This window comes from Dipodomys spectabilis, unplaced genomic scaffold, assembly GCF_019054845.1.
Source record: "Dipodomys spectabilis isolate Male_0828 unplaced genomic scaffold, ASM1905484v1 ptg000125l, whole genome shotgun sequence".
Classification (NCBI taxonomy): domain Eukaryota; kingdom Metazoa; phylum Chordata; class Mammalia; order Rodentia; family Heteromyidae; genus Dipodomys; species Dipodomys spectabilis.
Window position 1 is genome coordinate 15,565,142 of NW_024870802.1, and position 23,092 is coordinate 15,588,233.

The following is a 23,092-nucleotide window of genomic DNA, read 5'->3' on the forward strand; positions in this document are numbered from 1 at the left end:
GCCACCTTCCCAGCCCCTGCAGCCAATGTTTTTAATGTTGTAGCTTAAACTTACCTAGTCATTTTATCTTATTTATTTTAGTTTTTATTTTTATTTTATTTTTGCCCATCCTGTGGCTTGAATTTAGGCCTGGGCAAATCCTGGAGCCTTTTTTGCTCAAGGCTAGAACTTTACCACTTCCAGCTTTTTCTTTTTTCTTTTCTTTCTTTTTTTTTTTTTGTCGGTTGTGGGGCTTGAACTCTGGGCTTGAATGCTATCCCTCAGCTCTTCAGCTCAAGGCTAGCACTCTACCACTTGAGCCACAGTACCACTTCTGGTTTTCTGGTGGTTTACTGGTTTACTGGTGCCTGGGCTGGCTTTGAACTACCTTCCTCAGATCTCAGCCTCCTGAGTAGCTATGATTACAGGTGTGAGCCACCAGTGCCTGGCAAGATAAAAGTAATCTGTAATAGCAAATATATTAAACATAGCAGGAAAAGTGCAGTTGTACATAATTCATTTTTTTTTATACTTATATCTTCTTATATGAAATAAGAAGACCACACTTTATTTTTATTTTTTTATTTTTTATTTTTGCTTATGTGGTGCTGAGGAATCGAACCCAAGGCCTCTGGCATGCAAGGCAAGCGCTCTACCACTGAGCCAACTTCCCAGCCCCCATAATTCATTTTTTAAGTTCATTGACATGGTAAAATTATCAAATGGCTAAAAGACTTGAGATTATATGAATTTAGAGAACTATGAGATGCTTATTTACATATGAATACATCTCATTATTGAGTTTTAATAGTGTTTAAAAAAACTTGACAAGCACTTTTATGTAAGTTCTATTTAGTCTGTCTTGGCTAGACACTTAAGGTATTTTTAACTTAGTTTTAAGCTATTTTTAACTTACTTTTTTCCTGCATCTATTTATTTCTCCTTCTCATTCAACAAATTCTTTTTTTAAAAATTTATTATTATTATTATTTTTTTATTGTGAAAATACTGTACAGAGGGGTTACAATTACATGGGCAAGATAGTGAGTACATTTCTTATCAAGCATTGTAGCCTCCTTCTTTGTTTACCCTTCCCATCCCTTCCCAGCCTCCCCCCACCCCCCGACCCAATCCTTCCCCCCATTCAACAAATTCTTGATGTGACCAGAAAAACAATATTTGATCTTGAGTGTTAAACTAGAACGTGATTTTTCTTAGAGAACTGTCATTTTTATTCTTTTGCCATTGCTTGTCACATTAAATTGTCACATGAGGAGATGAGCACCACCTAGATTCAGTCCTGATGGGCCCCAGAGTTGGGAGCGGTTTGTCACTTTAGTATTCAGATCGCTTATCATTATCATTATTTAATTAATTTATTCATTTATTTTTGGTTGGTCATAGGGCTTGAACTCTGGGCCTGGGCGCTATCCCTGAGTTCTTCAGCTCAAGGCTAGCGCTTTACCACTTGAGCCCCAGCGCCACTTCTGTTTTTTTCCTGGTGGTTAATTGGAAATAAGAGTCTCACAGATGTTACTGCCTGGGCTGGCTTTGAACTGCGATCCTTAGATCTGAGGATCTGAGTAGCTAGGATTACAGGCATGAGCTACCAGCACCTGGCTTTTTATAATTAATTAATTAAAAAAAATTTTTTTTTGCCAGTCCTGGAGCTTGAACTCAGGGCCTGGGCACTGTCTCTAAGCTTCTTTTTGTTCAAGGCTAGCACTCTACCTTTTGAGCTAAGTGCCTCTTCCAGCTTTTTCTGTTGATGTGTCACTGAGGAATTGAACCCAGGGCTTCATGAATGCTAGGCAAGCATTCTACCACTAAGCCACATTCTCAGTACTCCAGATGACTTTTAAACTTAGAGCTTAACCTAGATTTTCAAAAATTCTTAAGAGGAATGATGATGCTTTCTCTGCTTGCCTTATAGGACAGAGTGAGGATTACAATAGATATGAAATGTTTGAAAATTGAACTCATACAAATACTGTCCGGCAATATTCTCAGTGTACTTAGGTTATCTGGATGGGTCATGTATTCTAATAATAGAACCTTTATTAATAGTTTCCTCTATGTTTTGTAGTTGTGTGTGTGTGTGTGTGTGTGTGTGTTTTTGTTGGTTTGGGAACGTTTTCTTGTTCCTGGTTATAGAAGTATACCATATTACTACTCCCTCTGTTTTGATTCAATTTTTTTTCATTATTGTTTTTTGTGGGAACCAAAAAAACTGGCAAGCTATATTAATTCACTTACCTTTTAAATTTTCTTTAGGATGACCTTGATCTAACGGCTTCATGTCATGCTAAGTCCTTCCAGCTGGTAAAACCTAAGAAATGGAACCAGACAGATTCCTCCTCTCAGCAGGAGGAAACCCAGCAGCGGACAGAAGAGGCCCTGAGAGAGCTCTTCCAGCATGTTCACAATATGCCAGAGTCAGCAAAGAAGAAGCAGCTTATTCGACAGGTACTGGAAGGCGGGGAAATAGTAATGGGGCTTTAAGAATGTGAGCTGGAGCTGGGCACTTGTGGCTCATGCCTGTAATTCTAGCTACTCAGGAGGCTGAGATCTGAGGATCGAGATTCAAAGCCAGCCTGGTCAGGAAAGTCCGTGAGACTCTTATCTCCAATAAACCACCCGAAAACCAGAAGTGGCGCTGTGGCTCTCAATTGGTAGAGTGCTTGCCTTGAGCTAAAGAGCTGAGGGACAGCGCTCAGGCCCAGAGTTCAAGCCCCACGACTGACCAAAAAAAAAAAAAAAAGAATGTGAGCTGGTTGTAGAATCACAAGAGAATATCTTTCATCTCTTTGGGACAAACTTTGGCTCAGATGAGAAAGTAAGCTTATCTGACTGGAATTCCAATGTGCTGCTGTCCATTTAGAGGAAAAGTGGATATGTTTGTGTTTCTGCAGTTACAGAGTAATGTGGTTAGTGTAGTTTTTGTTTTGAGAAAACCATGGTTACAGTATATGTTCTAAGATTTAAATCCTCTGGATTTTTTTTTTTCTTGACATGTAACTTTTTTTTTTTGGCTATTTGTGGACCTTGATCTCAGGGCCTGGGCTCTGTCCCTGCCTGAGCTCTTTTGCTCAAGGCTAGTGTTCTACCACTTTGAGCCACAATGCCAATTCTGGTTTTTGAGTAGTTAATTGGAGATAAGAGTCTCATGGGGACTTTTCTGCCTGGGCTTGCTTCAGACCTTGATCCTCAGATCTCAGCCTCCTGAGTAGATAGGAATTACAGGTGTGAGCCACTGGCACCTGGCAAATATATGTCTTTCTGAATTGGATTTTTTTGGTTTGGAAATGGTAATAGTAGTTTTTGTGTGTGAAGGTTGTAAAGGGTAGAGGAGATCTGTATAGAGTAGCTGGTATAGCAGAGCATAAGTAGTAACTGATTAGTGGAGTTGTTTGCAATTAGAACACTAAATTAGGGTCCTACTCTGATACTAGAAAGTAGCAATTCCAGTGGCCAAATTTGTTTATTGTGGAATTTTGGAGAAAAATTAGGTCATTCATTTGTCACTTTTAGGTGCTGTTCCTGCTCAGTTGATAGTTTGGTTTTTCAGGAATTTATTTTGTCTCAATTCTTTTGAGTTTTTTTTTTTTTTTCCCAGTCCTAGGGCTTGAACTCAGGACCTAGGCCTGGTCCCTGAGCCTCTCTATGCTCAAGGCTAGCACTCTACCACTTGAGCCACAGCACCACTTCCGGCTTTTTCTGTTTATGTGGTACTGAGGAATCGAACCCATGCTAAGCAAGCACTCTACCACTAAGCCACATTCCCAGCCCTTCTTTTGAGTTTTATTTGAGCAGGAGGGTCACTGTATTAGTCAGTTTTCCCTACACACACACACACACACACACACACACACACACACACACACACACACACACACACACTACATATCCTATTTATGTATATAATAAATATATATATCTTACTATATATATCTGAAATAATTAACTTTTGATAAGAGAAGGTTTATTTTGGCCCTCAGATTTGGCGTTTCAGTATATGATTGGCAACTCTATTGTTTTTGGGTCTTTGGTAAAGCAGATAAAGTTAGGAGCAAAGCTTTTTTTCTCATGGTTGCCAACTGAGCAAAAAAAGGAGGAAAAGACCAGGATCTTACTGACCTCTCTCAGGGTACACTTCCAATGAACTGGATTCCCCCACTAGGTCTTACTCTTAAGAGTTCTACTTCTGGACTGGGAATGTGGCTTAGTGGTAGAGTGCTTGCTTAGTATGCATGAAGCCCTGAGTGATTCCTCAGTACCACATACACAGAAAAAGCTGGAAGTGACGCTGTGGTTCAAGTGGTAGAGTGCTAGCCTTGAGCAAAAGAAGCTCAGGGACAGTGTGCAGGCCCTGAGTTTAAGTCCCAGGCCTGGCAAAAAAGAAAAAAGAATTTGGGCTAGATACCCATGAAGCATTTCAAATCCAAACTACAGCTGTCAGCCTTTGGGGCTTTTCTTTAACTGGTAAAGGTATCATTCTACCTACTTATTTATACCTAATCTCAAGCACAGGGCCAAGTATAAATAAATATTAGAAAGTGTTAAACTGACCTTTTTTTTAAATTTTAGTACTGGACTTTTTTTTTTGGTCGGTTGTGGGCCTGAACTCGGCCTGGGCACTGCCCCTCAGCTCTTCAGCTTAAGATTAGCGCTCTACCACTTGAGCCACAGCGCCACTTCTGGCTTTTTCTGCTTATGTGGTGCTGAGGAATTGAACCCAAGCCCTCATGCATGCAAGGCAAGCACTCTACCACCTTCCCAGCCCCAGGACTTTTTTTTAAAACAATTTTCTTTTTGTGTATTTTCTTTTTTTTTTTTTTATACTAAAAGATTTTTTTATTTTTTAAAAATTTTTATTTATTTTTTTATTGTGAAAATACTGTACAGAGGGGTTACAATTACATGGGCAAGATAATGAGTACATTTCTTTTTTTTTTTATTGTAAAGATACTATACAGAGGGTTACAGTTACATGAGTGGGGTAATGAGTACACTTGAGTACATTTCTTATCAAGCATTGTAGCCTCCTCCTTTGTTTCCCCTTCCCATCCCTTCCCAGCTTCCCCCCACCCTCCCACGCAATCCTCCCCCCCCAAAGTTGTCTTTTTATGTATTTTCTTTGTACTTTCTTCTCTCCTTCACTTGTGTCTCAGACATTAAGTAATAGGACAAACTAAAATACAAGAGGGTAAGATTATTCCTACAAAAAAACAAAAGGATAGAAGGACACAGAGGGAAGGAAATGAGGCGAAGGATGAGAGGAGATGAGGTGGTAGGAAGAAAAATAGAGGTTTACTGGTTTTTGCTGAGGAAAACAAAAATAAGGTATAAAGTGAGCCCTGGTGGACAGTCACAAGAGGAAAATATTTAAACATTATTGAATTTGTGTTGTGTATTGTAAGTCCTTTTTCAGTAAGTTTCTGCATTTCCTTTCATGGAAAAAGATAGTAAAGAGGAAAAGCATTATTTTTGCCATTTTTAGAAAGTAGGAAATTATAGAGAATGTAAAGAAGAAAATAAACCACTCATTCCTTCATTGTTATATTTTGGGTATTTAGTCTTTTTCCAATGATTATAGTTTTGCATACTTATGATCATATTATATACATTCTTTGGAGATAGGATCTGCTCAGGTTTGCCTTAAACTCCTTGCAAGTAGCTTAGCCTATTGAGTAGTGTACACAAATTTATAGTTTGGAAATGTTGAAAGTATAGTTAGAAAAGTCAGAAGAGTTGACATTTCAACTAGGTATTATGTTGCCATTATTATTATTGTTACTATCATTTTTTTTTTTTTGTCAGTGGAGGGGCTCAAACTCTGGGCCTAGATGCTTTCCCTCAGTTCTTCAGCTCAAGGCAAGCGCTCTACCACTTGAGCCACAGTGCCACTTTGGTTTTCTGGTGGTTAGTTGGAGATAAGACTCTCATGGATTTTCCTGTCTGGGCTGGCTTTTCACTGTGATCCTCAGGTCTCAGCCTCTGAGTAGCTAGGATTATAGGCATGAATCATCAGTGCCTAGCTTGTATTATTTTGTGTCTTTAGTCAGTTGTGGGGCTTGAACTCGGCCTGAGCACTGTCCTTGAACTAATTTACTCAAGGCTAGGGTTCTACCATGTTGAACCATAGCCCCACTTCTGGTTTTCTGGTGGTTAACTGGAGATAAGAGTCTCACGTACTTTCCTGCCTGGCTGGCTTTGAACCATAATTCTCAGATCTCAGCCTCTTGAGTAGCTAGGATTATAGGCATGAGCCACCAGTGCCAGCTTGTATTATTATTATTTAAGTGGGAAAATGAATAGCTAATCAAAGCATTGACTAAGACTATGCAGTATCTTTTGTCTCTCCTTTTCTATCTTGGATATCTCCACACAAAGAGCTGATGATGAAGACATTGAAAGTCTGCATTCTGATCTATTTCCTTTGGTGATATTGCCAGCAGGCAATTGTGAGCACTATTTAAAGAGTTTTAATAACTTAAAAAAATTCTGGTATAAAATTTATGTTAAATTAAGACTGTATAAGTTGTATCAGTAAGTAATTCTAATATCCAAGATACTTTATGCAAAAGAAAAGTCACAATTTACTAGCAGATTGTGGGCAAACTCCTAAGCTTACTAAGTCTCAGTTTCCTTTTCTATGAGATAGGGATGGTAATTTCATATTCAAGGAATTTGAGTTGCAGGACCTTTCAGAGTAATTTGATGTTTGACTTCTTTTTGGAAGCATCTTTTCTTCCTTTATGATTTGCTTATCAATCTACTCCTGTATATATGTACAGATTCACTTATTTCTTGACTTTTCTGGCATCACTTGATGGGAGAATATTAATAAGATGTCCTCTGTGTTTTCTTTTAGTTTCATAAACAGTCTTTGACCCAAACACCAGGCAGAGAACCGTCTACTCCCCGTGTCCAGAAGAGGGCCCGTTCGCGCTCCTTTAGTGGGCTAATTAAGGTAAGCTGTATTGATCCTGAGGAAACTGAACTCTGACTGATGAAGTTAATTTTATGCTTGGTATTAAGTTCATTTGTTAGGAGATAAAGGGAGAATTTTAAAAAGTTTTTATTTTGTAGTTTTACTGTGTTTCAAATGGAGGAGGATCTCTACGAAGTAAAAGAAATGAAAGCCTTTCTTTATCTTCTGGGTATAAGGAGAGATTTCATTTCTGTATAGAGTCCATTTTATTTCCTGACCTGCTTCACAAGAGTAAACCTACTTCTTTCTTTCTTTTTCCCCTCCCTCTCTCCCTCCCTCCCTCCCTCCCTCCCTCCCTCCCTCCCTCCCTCCCTCCCTCCCTCCCTCCCTCCCTTCCTTCCTTCCTTCCTTCCTTCCTTCCTTCCTTCCTTCCTTCCTTCCTTCCTTCCTTCCTTCCCTCCTTCCTTCCTTCCCTCCTTCTCTCCTTCCCTCCTTCCCTCCTTCCCTCCTTCCTTCCCTCCTTCTTATTTCGCTGGCACTGGGACTTGAGAGAGCCTGGGTGTTGTCTCTGAGCTTCTTTTGCTAAAGGCTAGTGTTCTACAACTTGGGTCACAGCACCACTACTGGCTTTCTTTTTTTTGGTAATTTATTGGAAATAAGAGTCTCGTAGACTTTCCTGCCTGGGCTGGCTTCGAACCATCATTCCAAGATCTCAGCCTCCTGAGTAGCTAGGATTATAGGTGTGAGCCGCTGGCGCCTGGCTAAGCCTACTGTTTTGTTTCTGTGGGTTTATTACATGTAGTTTTTTTTTTTGTCGGTCATGGGGCTTGAACTCTGGGCCGGGGCACTGTCCCTCAGCTCTTCAGCTCAAGGCTAGCGCTCTACCACTTGAGTCACTGTGACACTTCCGGTTTTCTGGTGATTAATTGGAGATAAGAGTCTCATGGCCTTTCCTGGCCAGGCTGGCTTTGAACTTCGAACCTCAGAACTCAGCCTTCTGTGTAGCTAGGATTACAGGTGTGAGCCGCTGGCACCCAGCTTACTTGTAGCTTTTGATCAATTGTCATAAAGTAAATCAATGAGTAAGTAAATACATATTAAAAAACTTAAAAATTTAAAATTCCCATACATAAATTACACATCTTATTTGATGTGGAAGAGCTCTCAGCCAATCCCACATTGTCAATTGTGTTTAAATCAAATGTGATCTGCTGAGTGTTTTGTTGTTTATAGTTTGGTGAAAATATGTCCCAAAACAAGGGAAGAGTTAGTGTTCTTACTTTATGAGTAAAGTGAACATTTGAGATTTGTGGAAAGCCAAAATGTCTGTGGTGGAAGTTGGGTGGTATTATGGGAAAAATGGATCGGCCATCTGTAATATAGTATTGAACTCCATGTATCTTGAGCATTTCTGTTTTTTTCTCAGCAGTGGTCTCCTTGGGACCATGTATTATGGTTATCAAGGGTCTACTGTACTTCTTCATGCAATTTACTATATCTGTGGAGTAGTGAGGAAATAGAGATGATTCGGGAAATTAGAAAAATGGGTTTTCTGGTTGGTCAAAGTATGAACCAATTAAACAGTGATACTCACTAAACCCTATATTGGAAATGAGTTTTACAACTTGGAAAGGGGGTCGGGGTGAAGGAGGGGAAGTGGGAGAAAATGAGGGAGAGGGTAACACTGTTCAAAAGGAGATGTACTCATTACTGTACTTACTTATGTAACTATGTAACTATAACCCTTTACAATAAATTATATCACCTTTACAATAAATTTTAAATTAAAAAAATTAAAGAAGAAAAATGGATTTTCTAATAGGCTGGTGTACTTTGACACCTCACATTTTTAATTGTTTTTTCTCTTATATCAAATTCATTGTTAGATCAAATATATTGTGATTCTGTGATGTTACTACCATTTTTATGTTTGTAGATTGAGTTTACAAATCTCCAGATTTTAATTTGTAGTTAAGGAATATTGCCATCAGGTGGCAGTAGATATCTTGGTTATGGGGTTCAGATTTTCATGTATAAATGAAGGCAAGGTTAATTTGGAGAGAAACTAGTGCTATTTTTGTGTTCTGCTGTTTTTTTTTTTTTTTAAATTGTATTACCATTATTAAGAAATAAATTTATCAACACTAAGGAGTCCTTTGAGTACTTTGCAAGTTTTTCCCATTTACGCTGAAGTTAACAGTTGCAGATTCATTTAGCCCTAGTTTTTGTCATTATAATTTGTAGAAGTCTAGAGTTTACTTTCAATACTAATTTCCTGAGTCTAGTAGCTTCTTGGACTAATGTTGCCATCAGAATTTCCATTCCTTTCAACAGAGTGAAAGGCAACCTATAGAATGGGAGAGAATATTTGCATTTTGTGTACCTTGTTAGGAACTACTATCTAACATATATAAAGAACGTTTATAACTCAGCATCAAAAAACAACTTCAGCCGGGCGCTGGTGGCTCACGCCTCTATTCAGGTGGCTGAGATCTGATCTAAGGGTTGTGGTTCAAAGCTAGCCTGGGCAGCAAAGTCCGAGAGACTCTTATCTCCAATTAATCCAGAAAATTGGAAGTAGAGCTGTGGCTCAAAGTGGTAGAGTGCTTGCCTTGAGCTGAAGAGTTCAGGGATAGCACCTAGGCCCAGAGTTCAAGACCCAGGACTGATCAAAAACCTCCACAAAAACAAAAAAAAAACAACACAAAAACAACTTCACTTCCAGGTGCTGGTATCTCATGCCTGTAATCCTAGCTACTCATGAGGCTGAGATCTGAGGAATGTGATTGGAAGCCAGCCTAGGTAGAAAAGTCTGTGAGGCTCTACTTCCAATTAACCAGGAAAAAATAAAAGAGAAAGAAAGAAATGGAGCCTGTGGATCGAGCTGGTAGAGTGCAAGCTTGGAGTGAAGAAGCTCAGGGAGCACGTGAGGCCCTAGGTTCAAGCCCTACTAACCAGCACAAAAAATAAAAACAACAAGAAAATAGCCTCCTCCAAACTCCCCAAAACTACAACAAAACAAACAACAACCACAACAAGTAAAGAAAAATAAAAGAATAGCAACCATTCTAGGTATTTGGTACATGCTGTGGCCTCTTTTGTATGATATGGCTGGGAGGGCTTGTTCCAAGTTTTTAGAAAGCTGAGTTTATTTTTTATTTTTGTGCTTCTGGGATTTGACTTGCTAGGCAAGCATTCTATCATGTGAGCCACACTTCCAGTCCTATAAGGATTTTTAATTAAAAAAAAATTTTTTTTTGTCGGTCGTGGGGCTTGAACTCTGGGCCTGGGCATTGTCCCTCAGTTCTTCAGCTCAAGGATAGTGTTCTACCACTTGAGCTACCACGCCACTTCCAGTTTTCTGAGTAGTTTATTGGAGATAAGAGTCTCACAGACTTTGCTGCCTAGGCTGGCTTTGTACTGCGATCCTCAGATTTTAGCCTCTTGAGTAGCTAGTATTACAGATGTGAGCCACCAGCACCCAGCTAAGTATTTTTTAACATAAGAAAATTGTAGTCTTTGCCAGGTGCTCATGGCCCATGCCTGTAATCCTAACTACTCAGGAGGCTAAAATCTGAAGATCACGTGGTTCAAAGCCATCTCGGACAGGAAAAAAAAATCTGTGAGACTCTTTTCTCTCTCTCCCTTCCTTCCTTTCCTTCCTTCCTTCCTTCTTTTCTTTGTCAGTCGTGGGGCCTGAACTCTGGCCTGAGCGCTGTCCCTCAGCTCTTCAGCTCAAGGCTAGTGCCCTACCACTCAGTACTACTTCTGGCTTTTTCTACTTATGTGGTGCTGAGGAATCGAACCCAGGGCCTCATGCATGCAAGGCAAGCACTCTACCACTGAGCCACCTTCCCAGCTCCTCTGTGAGACTCTTATATCTAATTAACCATCAGAAAACTGGAAGTGGGGGCTGAGAAGTTGGCTCAGTGGTAGAGTGCTTGCCTTGCATGCCTGAGGCCCTGGGTTCGATTCCTCAGCACCACATAAGCAAAAAGAAAAAAGCCGGAAGTGGTGCTGTGGCTCAAATGGTAGAGCGCTAGCCTTGAGCTGAAGAGCTGAGGGACAGCCCCCAGGCCCAGAGTTCAGGCCCCACAACCGGACCCAAAAAAAAAAAAAAAAAAAAGAAAACTGGAAGTGGAGCTATGGTTTAAAATGACAGAGTATTAGCCTTGAGCAAAAGAACTCAGGGACAACTCCCAGGCCCTGAGTTCAAGCTCCATGACTGACAAGAAAAAAAAAAAGAAAAGAAAATTGTAGTTTTGTAAGTCAATATAGCTATGTAGTGATGCAATAAATGTTTGTAAATCAAATATATTCTGTTTGTAAATCAGCGCAAAGTCCTGGGAAGTCAGATCATGACAGAAAAGAGAAACAAGTCCCCTACTCGAGAGTCTTTGGCCATGAGTGAATTGAAGAGCACCAGCAAAGAAAATAGGAACTTAGTAAGATAATATTCTTTGGACTCTTTCTCTGTGTGTGTATGTGTACATTTGTAAAAGAAGGAAATTTGTATATTGTCATTTATTTTTACAGTTTTTCTGCATCATGTTGAATGTTTATTTATACTTACTATCTTTCTGTAGATTTTTTTTTTTTGGTGCCAGTCCTGGGGCTTGAACTCAGGGCCTGGCTGCTATCACTTGAGCCACAACCCCACTTCTGGCTTTTTTGGTGGTTAATTTCAGATATGAGTCTCACAGACTTTCCCGCCCAGGTATACTATGAACTACAGTCCTCAGATCTCAGCCTCCTAAGTAGCTAAAATTACAGGCATGAGCCACTGGCGCCTGGATTTTCTGTAGATTTTTATTAACTCATTCACTAAACAAGAAGAATATAGCTAGTTACATGATGATGACCCATACAGTGTAGTAGCTACATAAACAAGTATTGCAGGGTGCAGTTAATTCTTACTGGGAGAGTCCATGAGATGGGTAGCATTTTATCTGGGTCTCCTTGGCTCTATATTGCCTGTATGGTAGTTGTCCAAGTTATCCTAGGTTTAGTTACTTCATTAAATCAACAATAAATCAGTTAAGGTAAGTAAGGTATAACTATTCCAGGCTTGGTCAAACTCCTCCCATTGAAATTGGATGAGTAATTGCTCTGTTAGTAAAGTCTGTTAGTAAAGTCTATAACACTGACATTAGATCATGTAAGCCACTGTAAAATTTTCTTGTTACAGTCATATTCTGGTTCTCCTGCTGTCATGACGCCAACAAGATTGAAATGGTCTGAGGGGAAGAAGGAGAGGAGAAAAGGTACTCATTTTACTTTGTCTTCTTTGTTCCTGAATGTAGTTCCTTTCTGCATCTATTCAGTGAGTAGCATTTTTTTCTTTTACTTCCCAGTGTATACAGTTGTAGTCAGAAGGGATGTAGGTTGATGTGCTATACTGTGCAGTGCCCTTAGGTTGCTCCAGACACTGACCCTACAAACACTGATCTCTACCTTCTTAGACAGGACTTGTATTTCAGTTACCTTAATTATACTTCATAAATAAGTTCAAAACAAATATAAACTTTTTTTTTTATCTTGACAACTCTATGGTGGAAAGAAAGAAATGAATTTCTTCAGAAAAGTAGGGGTCCATGATAACGTGAGACTTTGAGTAGGTTAGACAATGGCATTTTTACTCTCCCCCAGTTATTTCCTGTATCCTGAGATGCTGCACTATCCTTTTTTTTTTTTTTTTTTGTCAATTGTGGGGCCTGAACTCTGAGCCTGGGCGCTGTCTCTAAGCTCTTCAGCTGTAGACCAGTGCTTTACCTCTTGAGCCTCAGCCCCACTTCCAGCTTTTTCTGCTTATGTGGTGCTGAGGAGTTGAACCGAGGGCCTCATGCATGCAAGGCAAGCGCTCTACCACTGAGCCACCTTCCCAGCCCCACTACACTATTCTTATTTTCTTCCTTCCTATGATTCTCTTTCTTTTTCTCTTCCTCCCTCCTTTCATTCTCCTTCCTTCTTTCCTTCCTTCTCCTTCCTTCTTTCTCCTCCCTACCCTCTCTCCCTCTCCCCGTTTTTAGCTTTTTTTTTTTGGTCGGTCGTGGGGCTTGAACTCTGGGCCTGGGCGCTGTCCCTCAGCTCTTCAGCTCAAGGCAAGCGCTCTACCACTTGAGCTACAGCGCCACTTCTGGTTTTCTGGTGGTTTTATTGGAGATAGGAGTCTCACGGTCTCTCCTGCCCGGGCTGGCTTTGAACCGCGATCCTCAGATCTCAGCCTCCTGAGTAGCTAGGATTACAGGCGTGAGCCACCAGCGCCCAGCTTTGTTTTTAGCTTTTTTAATTAAAAAAAAAATTTCCCAGACTGGCCTCAAATTGGGATCTTCCTTCTATCTCATGAGTAGCTAGGATTATAGGCAAGCGCCACCACATCTAGCTACCTGTTGTGTTTTTACATTTATTTTTCTTCAGTTCTCTGCTTTTCTCTGCTCTTATATTTTCCTGCTCTTAGCAGCTTGGTCTGCTTCCATAGCTCAGTTCTGTTTTCTGTGTGATAACAGTTTCCAAACTGGCCTCTCCAGGTCTGAACTCTTCTAGACTCCAAGCCTGCAGTTTAGGTAGGTACCATACAGTTTTTTATTCAACAATGAATTGAATCCTAGATATTTTGGGCACTGATGTTAGTAAAATAACACACACTCCTTGAAGAAGACGATATAATTTTATTATCACCATTAACAGTATAATTGAAATGGACTTGTATTTAGCACAAATTTCTTAGCGTTAGCAATATTGACATTTTACTTCAATTTCTTTGTTGTGGGAGCTATTCTGTATGCTGTTTAACAGCTTCTACCCAGTTCATGCGTCTGGAACCCTTCCCTCAGTGTGACAACCAAACTGTCCCTCGACAATATGTGTCCTGAAGGGGAGAAGGAAAAATCACCCCCAGATGAGAACAACTACTTATTACTGGGCATTCTTTTCAGCAGGCACAGTCTTTCTCATTCTTCAGAGCCCAGCCTAAACTGCCTCTCTTCTCTGGAACCTTTTCTGGCTAACCCAGCCAGATAGAGTTACTTTTTTTTCCTTTGAACTCTTACTGAAACTATTAAGGTATGGACATCTAGTATGATTTACTTTAGCAGTATTTTCTTTTCTCGGTATCTAATTTCTTTTCCAGAAGACAGGAGTCAGATTTAAGAATATATTCTTAGGGGTTGGGACAGATGGAGCAGAGGAATAAAAGGAGTGACATTGCTTAAGATGCATGATTAAGATGCATTGATTAAAACTGCCATGTTGAATTGAAATCCCTTTGTAGAACTTGGATATAGCTCAGTAGAGCATTTGCCTACCATGTGCAAGGCCCTGGGTTTAATCCTACTACCACAATAAAGAAAAAGTAAATAGAATGTACTTGTGGCCTTCTGTCTTCTGTTCTTGTATGACAGTGCTGCAGTCAGTATGGAGTAAGCATTTGCCAGTGGAAGGTAATGCTGGTAAGAGCACGAACTCTTCCTTTACTTAGACTTGGGCCCATTTCCCTGTTTTGCTGCTTAGTAGCTTTATCTGGGGCTATAGTTTCTCTGTCTGTAACATGGCAGGAATAGTGTCTCATGTGCAGGTGGTTATGAGGAAGAAGGAGACGTTGTGCATAATTAACTTAAGAGGAACACCCATATAAAAGGTACACCTACTTGGTGGCAGGTGTTATTGCCATGAATACATTTAATGAACTGGGATTAGATTGAGCAGACTCGATAGAGTCTCTACTTGGTAGAGAGTGAAATTCTTAAATATTTTGATCAATCTGCAGATTGATATTAAATAATAGATTCTATAGCTTTTAGGTAAAATGCTTGCAAAAAGTATTTATAAATGTATCTAATGTTCTTGTTTCTCCTTCAACCTAGGATTCCTCTGAAGGATTTAGACCTCTCCTGTCATCCACCAGAATTTTCTCCTTAGTGGACCAGGTGTTATTTCTGCTTACTGCGAAGTTGGGACTTGCAGTTTGCTTGCTGCATTTTGATTTGTGAAAACCAGTTTATGCCATATGTGACTGAATAACCTCTAACCCACTCACTGGCTATCATTTATAAGCTGTGCCTTCTGAGAGAGTGCTGTGCTCTCTCTCTTAAGTATTATAAGGGAAAACCACTAACCAGAGAACAAACAACTTACGTTGTATAGTAAATCAGCAGTACCCGCCGGGCTCCAGTGTTCATTCAATATGCTTTGTTAGGCCAGGTTTGTTTTTTCAACTGTTTTGTGCCCAACTGTCAGTGATTATTTTTTCAGAAGTACTGTTGATCTTAGTGGATTAGTAATTTTAACTGATATTTCGGGCTTTTCTCTGTTTTAATAATGTTGAGGAGTAACTGGTTGTTATTTGTCACTTTTTTGTTTTAAAAGCCATTTCTTTTTGGATTGGTAATCCAAATGGACTCTTAAACTGGATACTCTTAAACCCCTTTTCTTCTTAAACTTTGGGAAAGCTCTTGCTCTTATGAGGCTATATTCCTTAGTATCTTTTGTGTTGAGAGAATTTATGGCTTTCTGGAAGTTCTTTATTATTTCTTGTGTCTGCAATTATAGGGGAGTTGACCTATTGTATTGAAAAAAGGAGAATATTGTATTTTATTGAATTTTTGCTTTTCCCTCTCTCCTTCCTCTTTCTCCCTCCTCCATCTCTCACTGTCTTCTTTCCTCAGTTATGTGAAAGTAGTTGTGTGGTCGCTGAGCTTATTTCCTTCACTCAATATTCTCTAACCATATGAAATACTTGTCTGCTAAGAAAGGAAAAGTTACTGCTTCACAGAAATCTTTGTCTGTGGCAGGAAGCTCTGGAGTGTGCCTGGAGGAACTGGCTGGCTTATATTCCTTTGGATGGGATTCTATTGCACTTTTCCAGGCATCAGGTGCAAACTAGAGCATCTCCTGAGAGCAAGGTGGGGTCACAAGAAAGGTATGATTAGCAATGTCTGGAGTCTGATAGGATTTGGAAGATAGAATTCTCACTGGGAAGCAGTTGGAGCTTCTCAGTGCTCAGGAGTGGTTCCTGCCACAGATAGTAATTGGAGCTGGAGCTGGAGCACTTGGCGATTGGATTGGATATGTTCATCTGTATTTATGGTGAAGAAAGAAAAGACATGGCTTTGATCTGGTATGAAATTATATTCACGGTGCAGAGAGCAGCACGTGGCAGATGAAGATGTTGAAGTGTGTGCCTGGCTGTTAAGCTGCATAACTGTTTCTGCCTTGTGTGTAAAAGCTGAGTCAGGCCACTGTGGGGAGGCAGGCATCCAAGAAAATACGGTTTGCTGATCTAATTTTAGGCAGTTGGAAATCTTCACTATCCTAAAACAATGACTCCAGTGCAGCAGGGTTTGATTTTGTTTCAGGCCATCAGCCCTCTCTTCTGCTGGACTTTTTTTTGTTGTTGTTAAGAAAAAAAAATAATTCTGTACCAGGTAACAATGAGTTTAAACAGAAATCCCTTTTGGTGTCAATACATCAAAATAGTATTCTTCCTCAACACTTCCAAAGTAGTGTTTCCTTCCTTTATTCCTTACGTGTGTTCTATCTTGGAGTGGCACAGTGGTCTGTTGAGCATGGACTGTCTTCAGGTTGAGAGAGCATGGCAGTGACTTGATACCCCCTTGTCATCTAGTTGGTTTTGTGTTTGAGAGAGTTAAGAGACAAAGGAGATTGGATGAATGGGATCAGCAGCCGTAGGTAGTGTTCTGTGGTGAGGGTGCAGGTGAGATGCCTTTAGATAGCTGGACCCCTTGGGCAGTTCACATGTGTATTTGGGTATGAGTGTTTGGTTTATTTATTGAATATGCTTTCTCTTGTTTTAAGGGCTTTATAGGTCATATTTCTTAGGGAAGCTGTGATCCAATTGGGAGCCAAGGTTGAGGAATAAGCTATATAACCTTCTACTTGTAATAGTAAATATTCTAATCCTGTGGAATCTTCTAGGGAACTCAGAGAAAAACCGTTGCCACAGGAGGTTGCTGTCTCCCTTCTGACATGATGGCAGTTGTTATTTTTGAGCCAGTATTTAATTTTTTTTAACCTTTATAATATGTGTTAAAAATTGTTTTGTTGTGTTTATTTTCATGTTAGAAGAGTTTCTTTGGAAATGCCTCTTCTTGTGGCTTTTCAAGTTTCATTCCTTTTTAGAGTTGTCTTTGGTTTCGATGTGTGTCACTATGGGGCAATGCCAGGGCACAAGCATAAAAACGCAAACCACCTCCTTCATTCACATCTGCACTGAGTGAGTGAGTGGAAGCCATAGATGCTGCCTTTTTAGCCTTTCACAGCAGTGGACTTTGCCCTGGGGCCAGTGAATTTGGTTTAGAAACCCTGCTCAGCAGTGGCAGAGGATCAGAAGGTCCAAGTGCAGGAGTGCAGGACATATTAGAGGAGTGGGTATTGAATTATCCCTGAACTCACAGTTGGTTCACCACAAAGGAAAGCTCTTTGCTCTGCATGTCTCCTATAGTTAGTCGGAAAGGACAGGGGACAATTGGGAGATGGGGTCATGTGTCACTGACTGGTGGTTGCTGGGTTTTCCAAGTGAGCTTTGTTGGTCAGGTTGACAGAGTAGAGCCATTCTTTCCTCTAGGGATTCAGGTTCCCTCACAGGATCCTGTGTCAGCAAATGGTTCATAATACTGCATGCAGTAGGGAGACTGGTATTGGAGGCTGTGCCCTAGTACCTGGCCATGTGACCATGCTGAACTGGGAGGCCATCCTTGGGAGGGGCTTCCTTGCTTTGTACAGGGCTCTGCACAGAGGCTGGAAGCTAATAGTTCCCACTCTTGAAATGAATTCCTGAGATGAGAAACTCATCCCTGGTCTACTCCCCCTGAGGTCTTGAGACTAAAGATAGAACCGAGATCTAACCTGGGTGCCAGCAGGACTGTCCCAGAGCTGAGGGAGAAATTTGGGTTTCTAAATTGCTCAAGCGTTTGAATCCAGTGGTGGTTTGCTCAGTGGCAGATTCACTAAAAGCTGGCTGTTGGAGACAACTAATGTTAAGATCAGTGTAAAGTTGATAAGAGGAAGGCTCAAGAGGAGGTGGAGTAAAAACAGCCTGAGTGCTAGGGTTACCATGGAAACCACAGTGTGTGAGGCCATAGCCTGTGCTGAAGAGCTGTTGAGCATGCCTCTGACATGTTTAGGGACCAGTTGAACCTGTGGGGGAAGCATGCCCTTACCCTAGGAGCCTTTCTTTGTAGCAAGGACAGTGCAAATGCCCCTGAGCTCACTCAACCACCAAAATAAGGTTTCACCATTTTTTATTTTTCTTTTTATTTTATAATATATATAATATGTAATTGTAAAGAAACAATCATATGCAATGTCTTTTATACTTATGTAATATTTTGAGATTAAATTTCCTTTGTTTCATATCTGCAGGCTTTGGCTAGTCTCTTGGTTCACAATTTGACCAATGGGTTGTTTTGAAGAAAGAATGCTTCTGGTTCTGAGGAATGTGAGGCCTCTGAGGAAGTGATTCCTATATGACATATTTTGCACTTGGGTGGGAGAGTTCAGGAGGAGAGGGCTTTGGCTGATAAATGAGTTTGACCTGGGCAAGGCAGTACATACCTGTAATCCCAGCACTGAAGAAGCTGAAGCAAGGGGATCTTAGTTTGAGGCCATCCTGTCTCCAAACAAAGAAGAGAAAATAAGAAAGCCTGGAGCCACTGGACTCCTAAATTGACTTTGCCTCCTGACGTGGGCCAACCTACTTGCTCATGTCTACATTAGTCCAGAAATGTAGCTTGAGGACAGGAATGGTGAGGACGAACAAACCCCAAGCCAGTGGTTTCAGTATGGAGGACATTGTCTTTTCAAGGCCTGGCCTCTGATTCCCCCAAATAAAGGTAGGGACAAAAATTGAGGTTGTGCAATGGACAAGTCTTTTTTCTTTTTCTTTCCTCTTGAGATAAGGTTTTTTTGTAGCTCAGGCTGGCCTGCAACTCCCTGTATAACCTAGGCTGCCTCAAACTCATGACCACCTTCACAGCCTTCACAGTTGTACATTCCTATACTTGGCTTATTTCCAGAGAGTTGTTTTTGTTTTCAGTGCCTCAGTTGAATTTTTAATTTAGTTGAACCATTATCTATGGGCAATAGAAAAAAGTAGAATGTCTAAAAATCATAAGCCTGAGAGGGAAAAAATTCCAAACAAATGGGGCCAGGGGGCTAGGAAAGAGCTGTTCCAAGTAACAAAGTATCCATCATGGGGATGGTATGCCAGCCATCCCGGGGGTGGGAATGTCAGTTGTCCACATACACAACATCTGGACCCTTCAACTCATGTCCATGGCAATTGCAAAGTGAAGGTTGACCTGAGATGGTCGCGCCTACATATTTTTATGATCCATGTCCATTGGCAGTGGCTCAGAGGGCAAATACACAGTCAGGTATTACTTAATGCTAAGATGCATTCTGAGAAACACATCACTAGACAATCTTGCTGTTGTGTGAACATCATAGAATGAACTTATACCAACTGAGTGTGGCTTGTTGATGCAGTGAAAAAAAAAGATGGTAGTCATGAGATGTATATGTGGGAGCTGTGGAGGGTATAATGGCTACTGCTCTACAATAAACTTGTAAGTAGAAGTATACTTGCAGACAATGAAAAGGTATAGTATAGCAGCAGATGCATTAGTCAGTAGCAGTTGATCATCAAGTATTAGGTACTAAACATAATAATGGCTGTTCCACTTTCGTATCACTGGCATCAGGCCACCACCACAAACATGCATGAGGACTGCATTGATTAATAAGACACATCTGGGATTCTTGACTCATGGTCAAGTTGTAAAGGTAAAGTTGCACCTGAGATTGCTGCAGGTTAGATGTCACTAGGAAACAGTGTTCATCTCTGTACAATGCTTTTTCTTTGTTCTGTTATAACCTTATGGCACCAGCATCTATGCAGAGTCTTGTTCATTGAACCATCATGTGGCACGTAGCAAGCTGTAGATATATGGTAAGTATGATATCTACTTTTAAAGAATGAACCCAAATGTAAGCATCTTAAATATAAGTGTTAAAAAAAAATCCACACAGGAAACTTCCTCCCTACCAGGCTTCATCATTTGAGAACCAAGAGAAGAAATCAATACACCAACCAGGAGAATGGAGGTGGTTATGCTCTGGTGGGGCTTCAGTATTCGGTTCATTTCTATGGATGTTTGTGTGTTAAGGAAGGCCTTCGTATGAGGGAAGGAAAGATTCTGTCGCTGGGACCCTGAAAATGCCTCTGTGGAAACACCGTCTTCTAGAGAATGGTGATGCTCAGAACAGTCCAACTTCAACCCTCCACTGGGCTGGGCTGTGTCAACAAGTGAGTGAGCAGCTACTTGCAGCTACTTGTGAGGACAAGTCGGTGGGAAAGCAGATGCTGCGCTCCTACCAAGAAAGTTCATTCATGTTTTGTTTGCCTTCAGCTCAGTCTTAAACGCTGTTGAGGGAGTCTTTATGGTTCATTCTCCACATGTCACACTTCTTAGTCTCAGAAACTCCTGGAAGAGGCCAAGGTCTCATTCAGTCAGGTTGCATTGTTCCTCTTTCTTGAAGGGCTGATGATGGTGAATTGGGTGATAGTACTAGCTGAAGGAACTCACACCAAGAGAATTTACATCTTAAGATTTGGCTCCTTTATCTGCCTCCCCATGACTGTAGTTACTCCTGTAACTTGTGTGCTTGTTAGGGAAATATAGATGATTAGGACCTCCCTACTCTGTCCGTGCTATTGTGAAGTCTTAATAAAATCACGTATTGATAAGAGCTTTGAGATACTGTGCATCTAGACCATGTAGATGTAGCAAATAAAGAAGATGCTCAAAACCAGTAGCTTTTTTTTTTCTCTCTTTTGGTCAGTTGTGTGGTTTGAACTCAGGGCCTGAGCACTGTCCCTGAGCATTTCAGCTCAAGGCAAGCGCTCTACCACTTGAGCCACAGTGCTACTTACAGTTTTCTGGTGGTTAATTAGAGATAACAGTCTCACAGACTTTCCTGCTCCAGCTGGCTATGAACTGCAGTCCTCAGATTTCAGCCTCCTGAGTAGCTAGGATTACAGGCGTGAGTTGTTAATATCACAGTGTTTACAGTGAATCTAGCACAAATGAACTTTGGCTATAAAAATTGACAATGTAAAAATAAGACGAGGGCCTGGGAATATGGCTTAGTGTAGAGTACTTGCCTAGCATGAAGCCCTGGGCTCAATTCTTCACTACCACACTAAAAAAAAAAAAAAAAAAAAGCCAGAATTGGTGCTATGGCTCAAGTGGTAGAGCCCTGGCTCTGAGCACAGAGCCAGGCCCTGAGTTCAAACCCCAGGACTGACAATAAAAAAAAAAAATAAAAAGAAAAATAAGACTTGCATATTATATTGAATTTATAGATTCTTTAGGACCTGGATAAAGTGGTCACGTTAAAAGTGTTGAGTGGGAAATAGGAATGTGGTGGGCATACACGCCGCAGCGCTGCGGGTTTAATGCTGTGAGGCATTGGTATGGATTGCTGCAGTCATGGTGGCATGTAGAGGAAGGAGATGGTGAGCCTTCAGCTACATACATCTCCATGTGGGGCAGAGAGCAGAGAAGGGGAAGGGAAGGATTCTTCGTCCCAAAAGCTGGGAGCGGTGGGGCTAGCTGTAGGGGTAGGAAGATGAGGAACATCAGTTCTCAAACTCACAGGGATGGATCAGAGTCTTGCTGAAACCTTGTCAGGCCACGCCCCTGGAGGTTCAAGTCCAGTAGGTCTGAAGCCCAAGAAGATGCATTTCTAACTAGTTCCCAGTGGATGATGGAATTGTTGATCTAGAGATCACACTGAGAGCCCTGCGTGCAGCAGTAGCAGTGATGAACAGTTTGTGGCCCGTGGTGGGGGCAGAAGGGGCTCACTGAGGGAAGGGGTGGAGCTAATGTGTGAACCGAGGGACACTGGACGGAAAGGTTAACCCCAGGACTACAAAAAGCAAAAACCCCAGATGAAGTTGTGAGTTGTTCCTAGTACTTGTGTGCAGTTGACACAGAGAGTTGCCAGCAGGGTTGTAGCTGGAGCTGGTGGTCCACAACTAGGGAGGTTGATTAGCTGAGACTTAGTGCTAAAGGGAGAGAAGGAGGAAATAAATGCAGACTCTCGACAGTATCCAGGAGCTGTCTCTTCTAGTTTTCCTACCATTTTGACCAGCTGCGAGGGGAAGACTTCCAATTGAGTGAGTGAACAACCACTGTGCCTCAGGCATTTCATATGCCCTGCCACATTCAGTCCTCATAATGGCATGACACAAGTGTCACTGAGCCATTTTAAGGATGAGGGAGCTGCCTTGAGAAGTGAAGGGACTTGCTCATTATCCAGTGGAACTAGGATGCAGTTAGCCTTAGGGGGGACTTGTCTAGTCTAATCTCTGCTGCTTCCCCACCTCCAGTATTATCATTAAAACGTGTAGTCAGTATAAGTCTTTGGGATCCAGTGTGCATTTTACACGTATGGCACATCTCAATTCGAGCATGTCACATTTCATTTCGTGCGCTCAATAGCCACCTGTCCATGCCCTATGCACAGGAATGAGAACCGGCAACCAAATGTGGCCTGTAATCACCATTTCTGCCACTAGATGATGCAAGTGACTTTTGCTAACATGCCTGATCTTAAGAGTGGGTGAGGACTTAACCCGTCCTGCCTTTATTTGTTTAAATTAGCCAGAAATGAGTTTGAACGATTGATAGAGTACATTGTATGTGTATATGGAGATTTCACAATGAAATTCCCCTTGTGCAACTAAAATATATTAATAAAGAATCTAAAAAAAGGATTCCATCTCAATAAAAGCTGTTGATCAGTGGTGGGGTGGAAGTCTGGGAAAGCGAAGGCAATAGAGAAAATTATTCTGATTAAAGTACAATATATGCAAGTCTGAAATATTATGGTAAAATCCTTTTGTACAATTACTGCATGTTACAAAAGTAGCAGAAAAGAATAATAGGCTTTTGTTGGGTTAAGTGTACTAGTGGGCGGAGGGAAGGCCAATGGAGAGAGCAAATGAAGATGAAAATGGTAGTTTGTTTGTAGGTATGAACACAGAACAATGAAATCTGTTGAAATTGCTTTAAGGAGAAAGGGGATAAACGCTAGTGATTGGGGGCGGTGAGTTTGATCAGGATACATTGTATGTATGGATGTACAACTAATGGA

General features: G+C 41.0%; 1 protein-coding gene across 1 annotated transcript in view; it reads left to right on the forward strand.

The window, feature by feature from the left end:
* Window positions 1-18,286, forward strand: part of Arhgap19 (Rho GTPase activating protein 19) — a 41,545-nt gene extending 23,259 nt beyond the window's left edge. The window contains exons 8-12 of the mRNA XM_042689595.1: window positions 2,254-2,445; window positions 6,854-6,952; window positions 11,248-11,358; window positions 12,102-12,177; window positions 14,776-18,286. Coding sequence (XP_042545529.1) covers window positions 2,254-2,445; window positions 6,854-6,952; window positions 11,248-11,358; window positions 12,102-12,177; window positions 14,776-14,786 — 489 coding nt within the window. The 3' untranslated portion in view covers window positions 14,787-18,286. The remainder of the gene's footprint in view (window positions 1-2,253; window positions 2,446-6,853; window positions 6,953-11,247; window positions 11,359-12,101; window positions 12,178-14,775) is intronic.
* The last annotated feature ends 4,806 nt before the right edge of the window (window positions 18,287-23,092 follow it).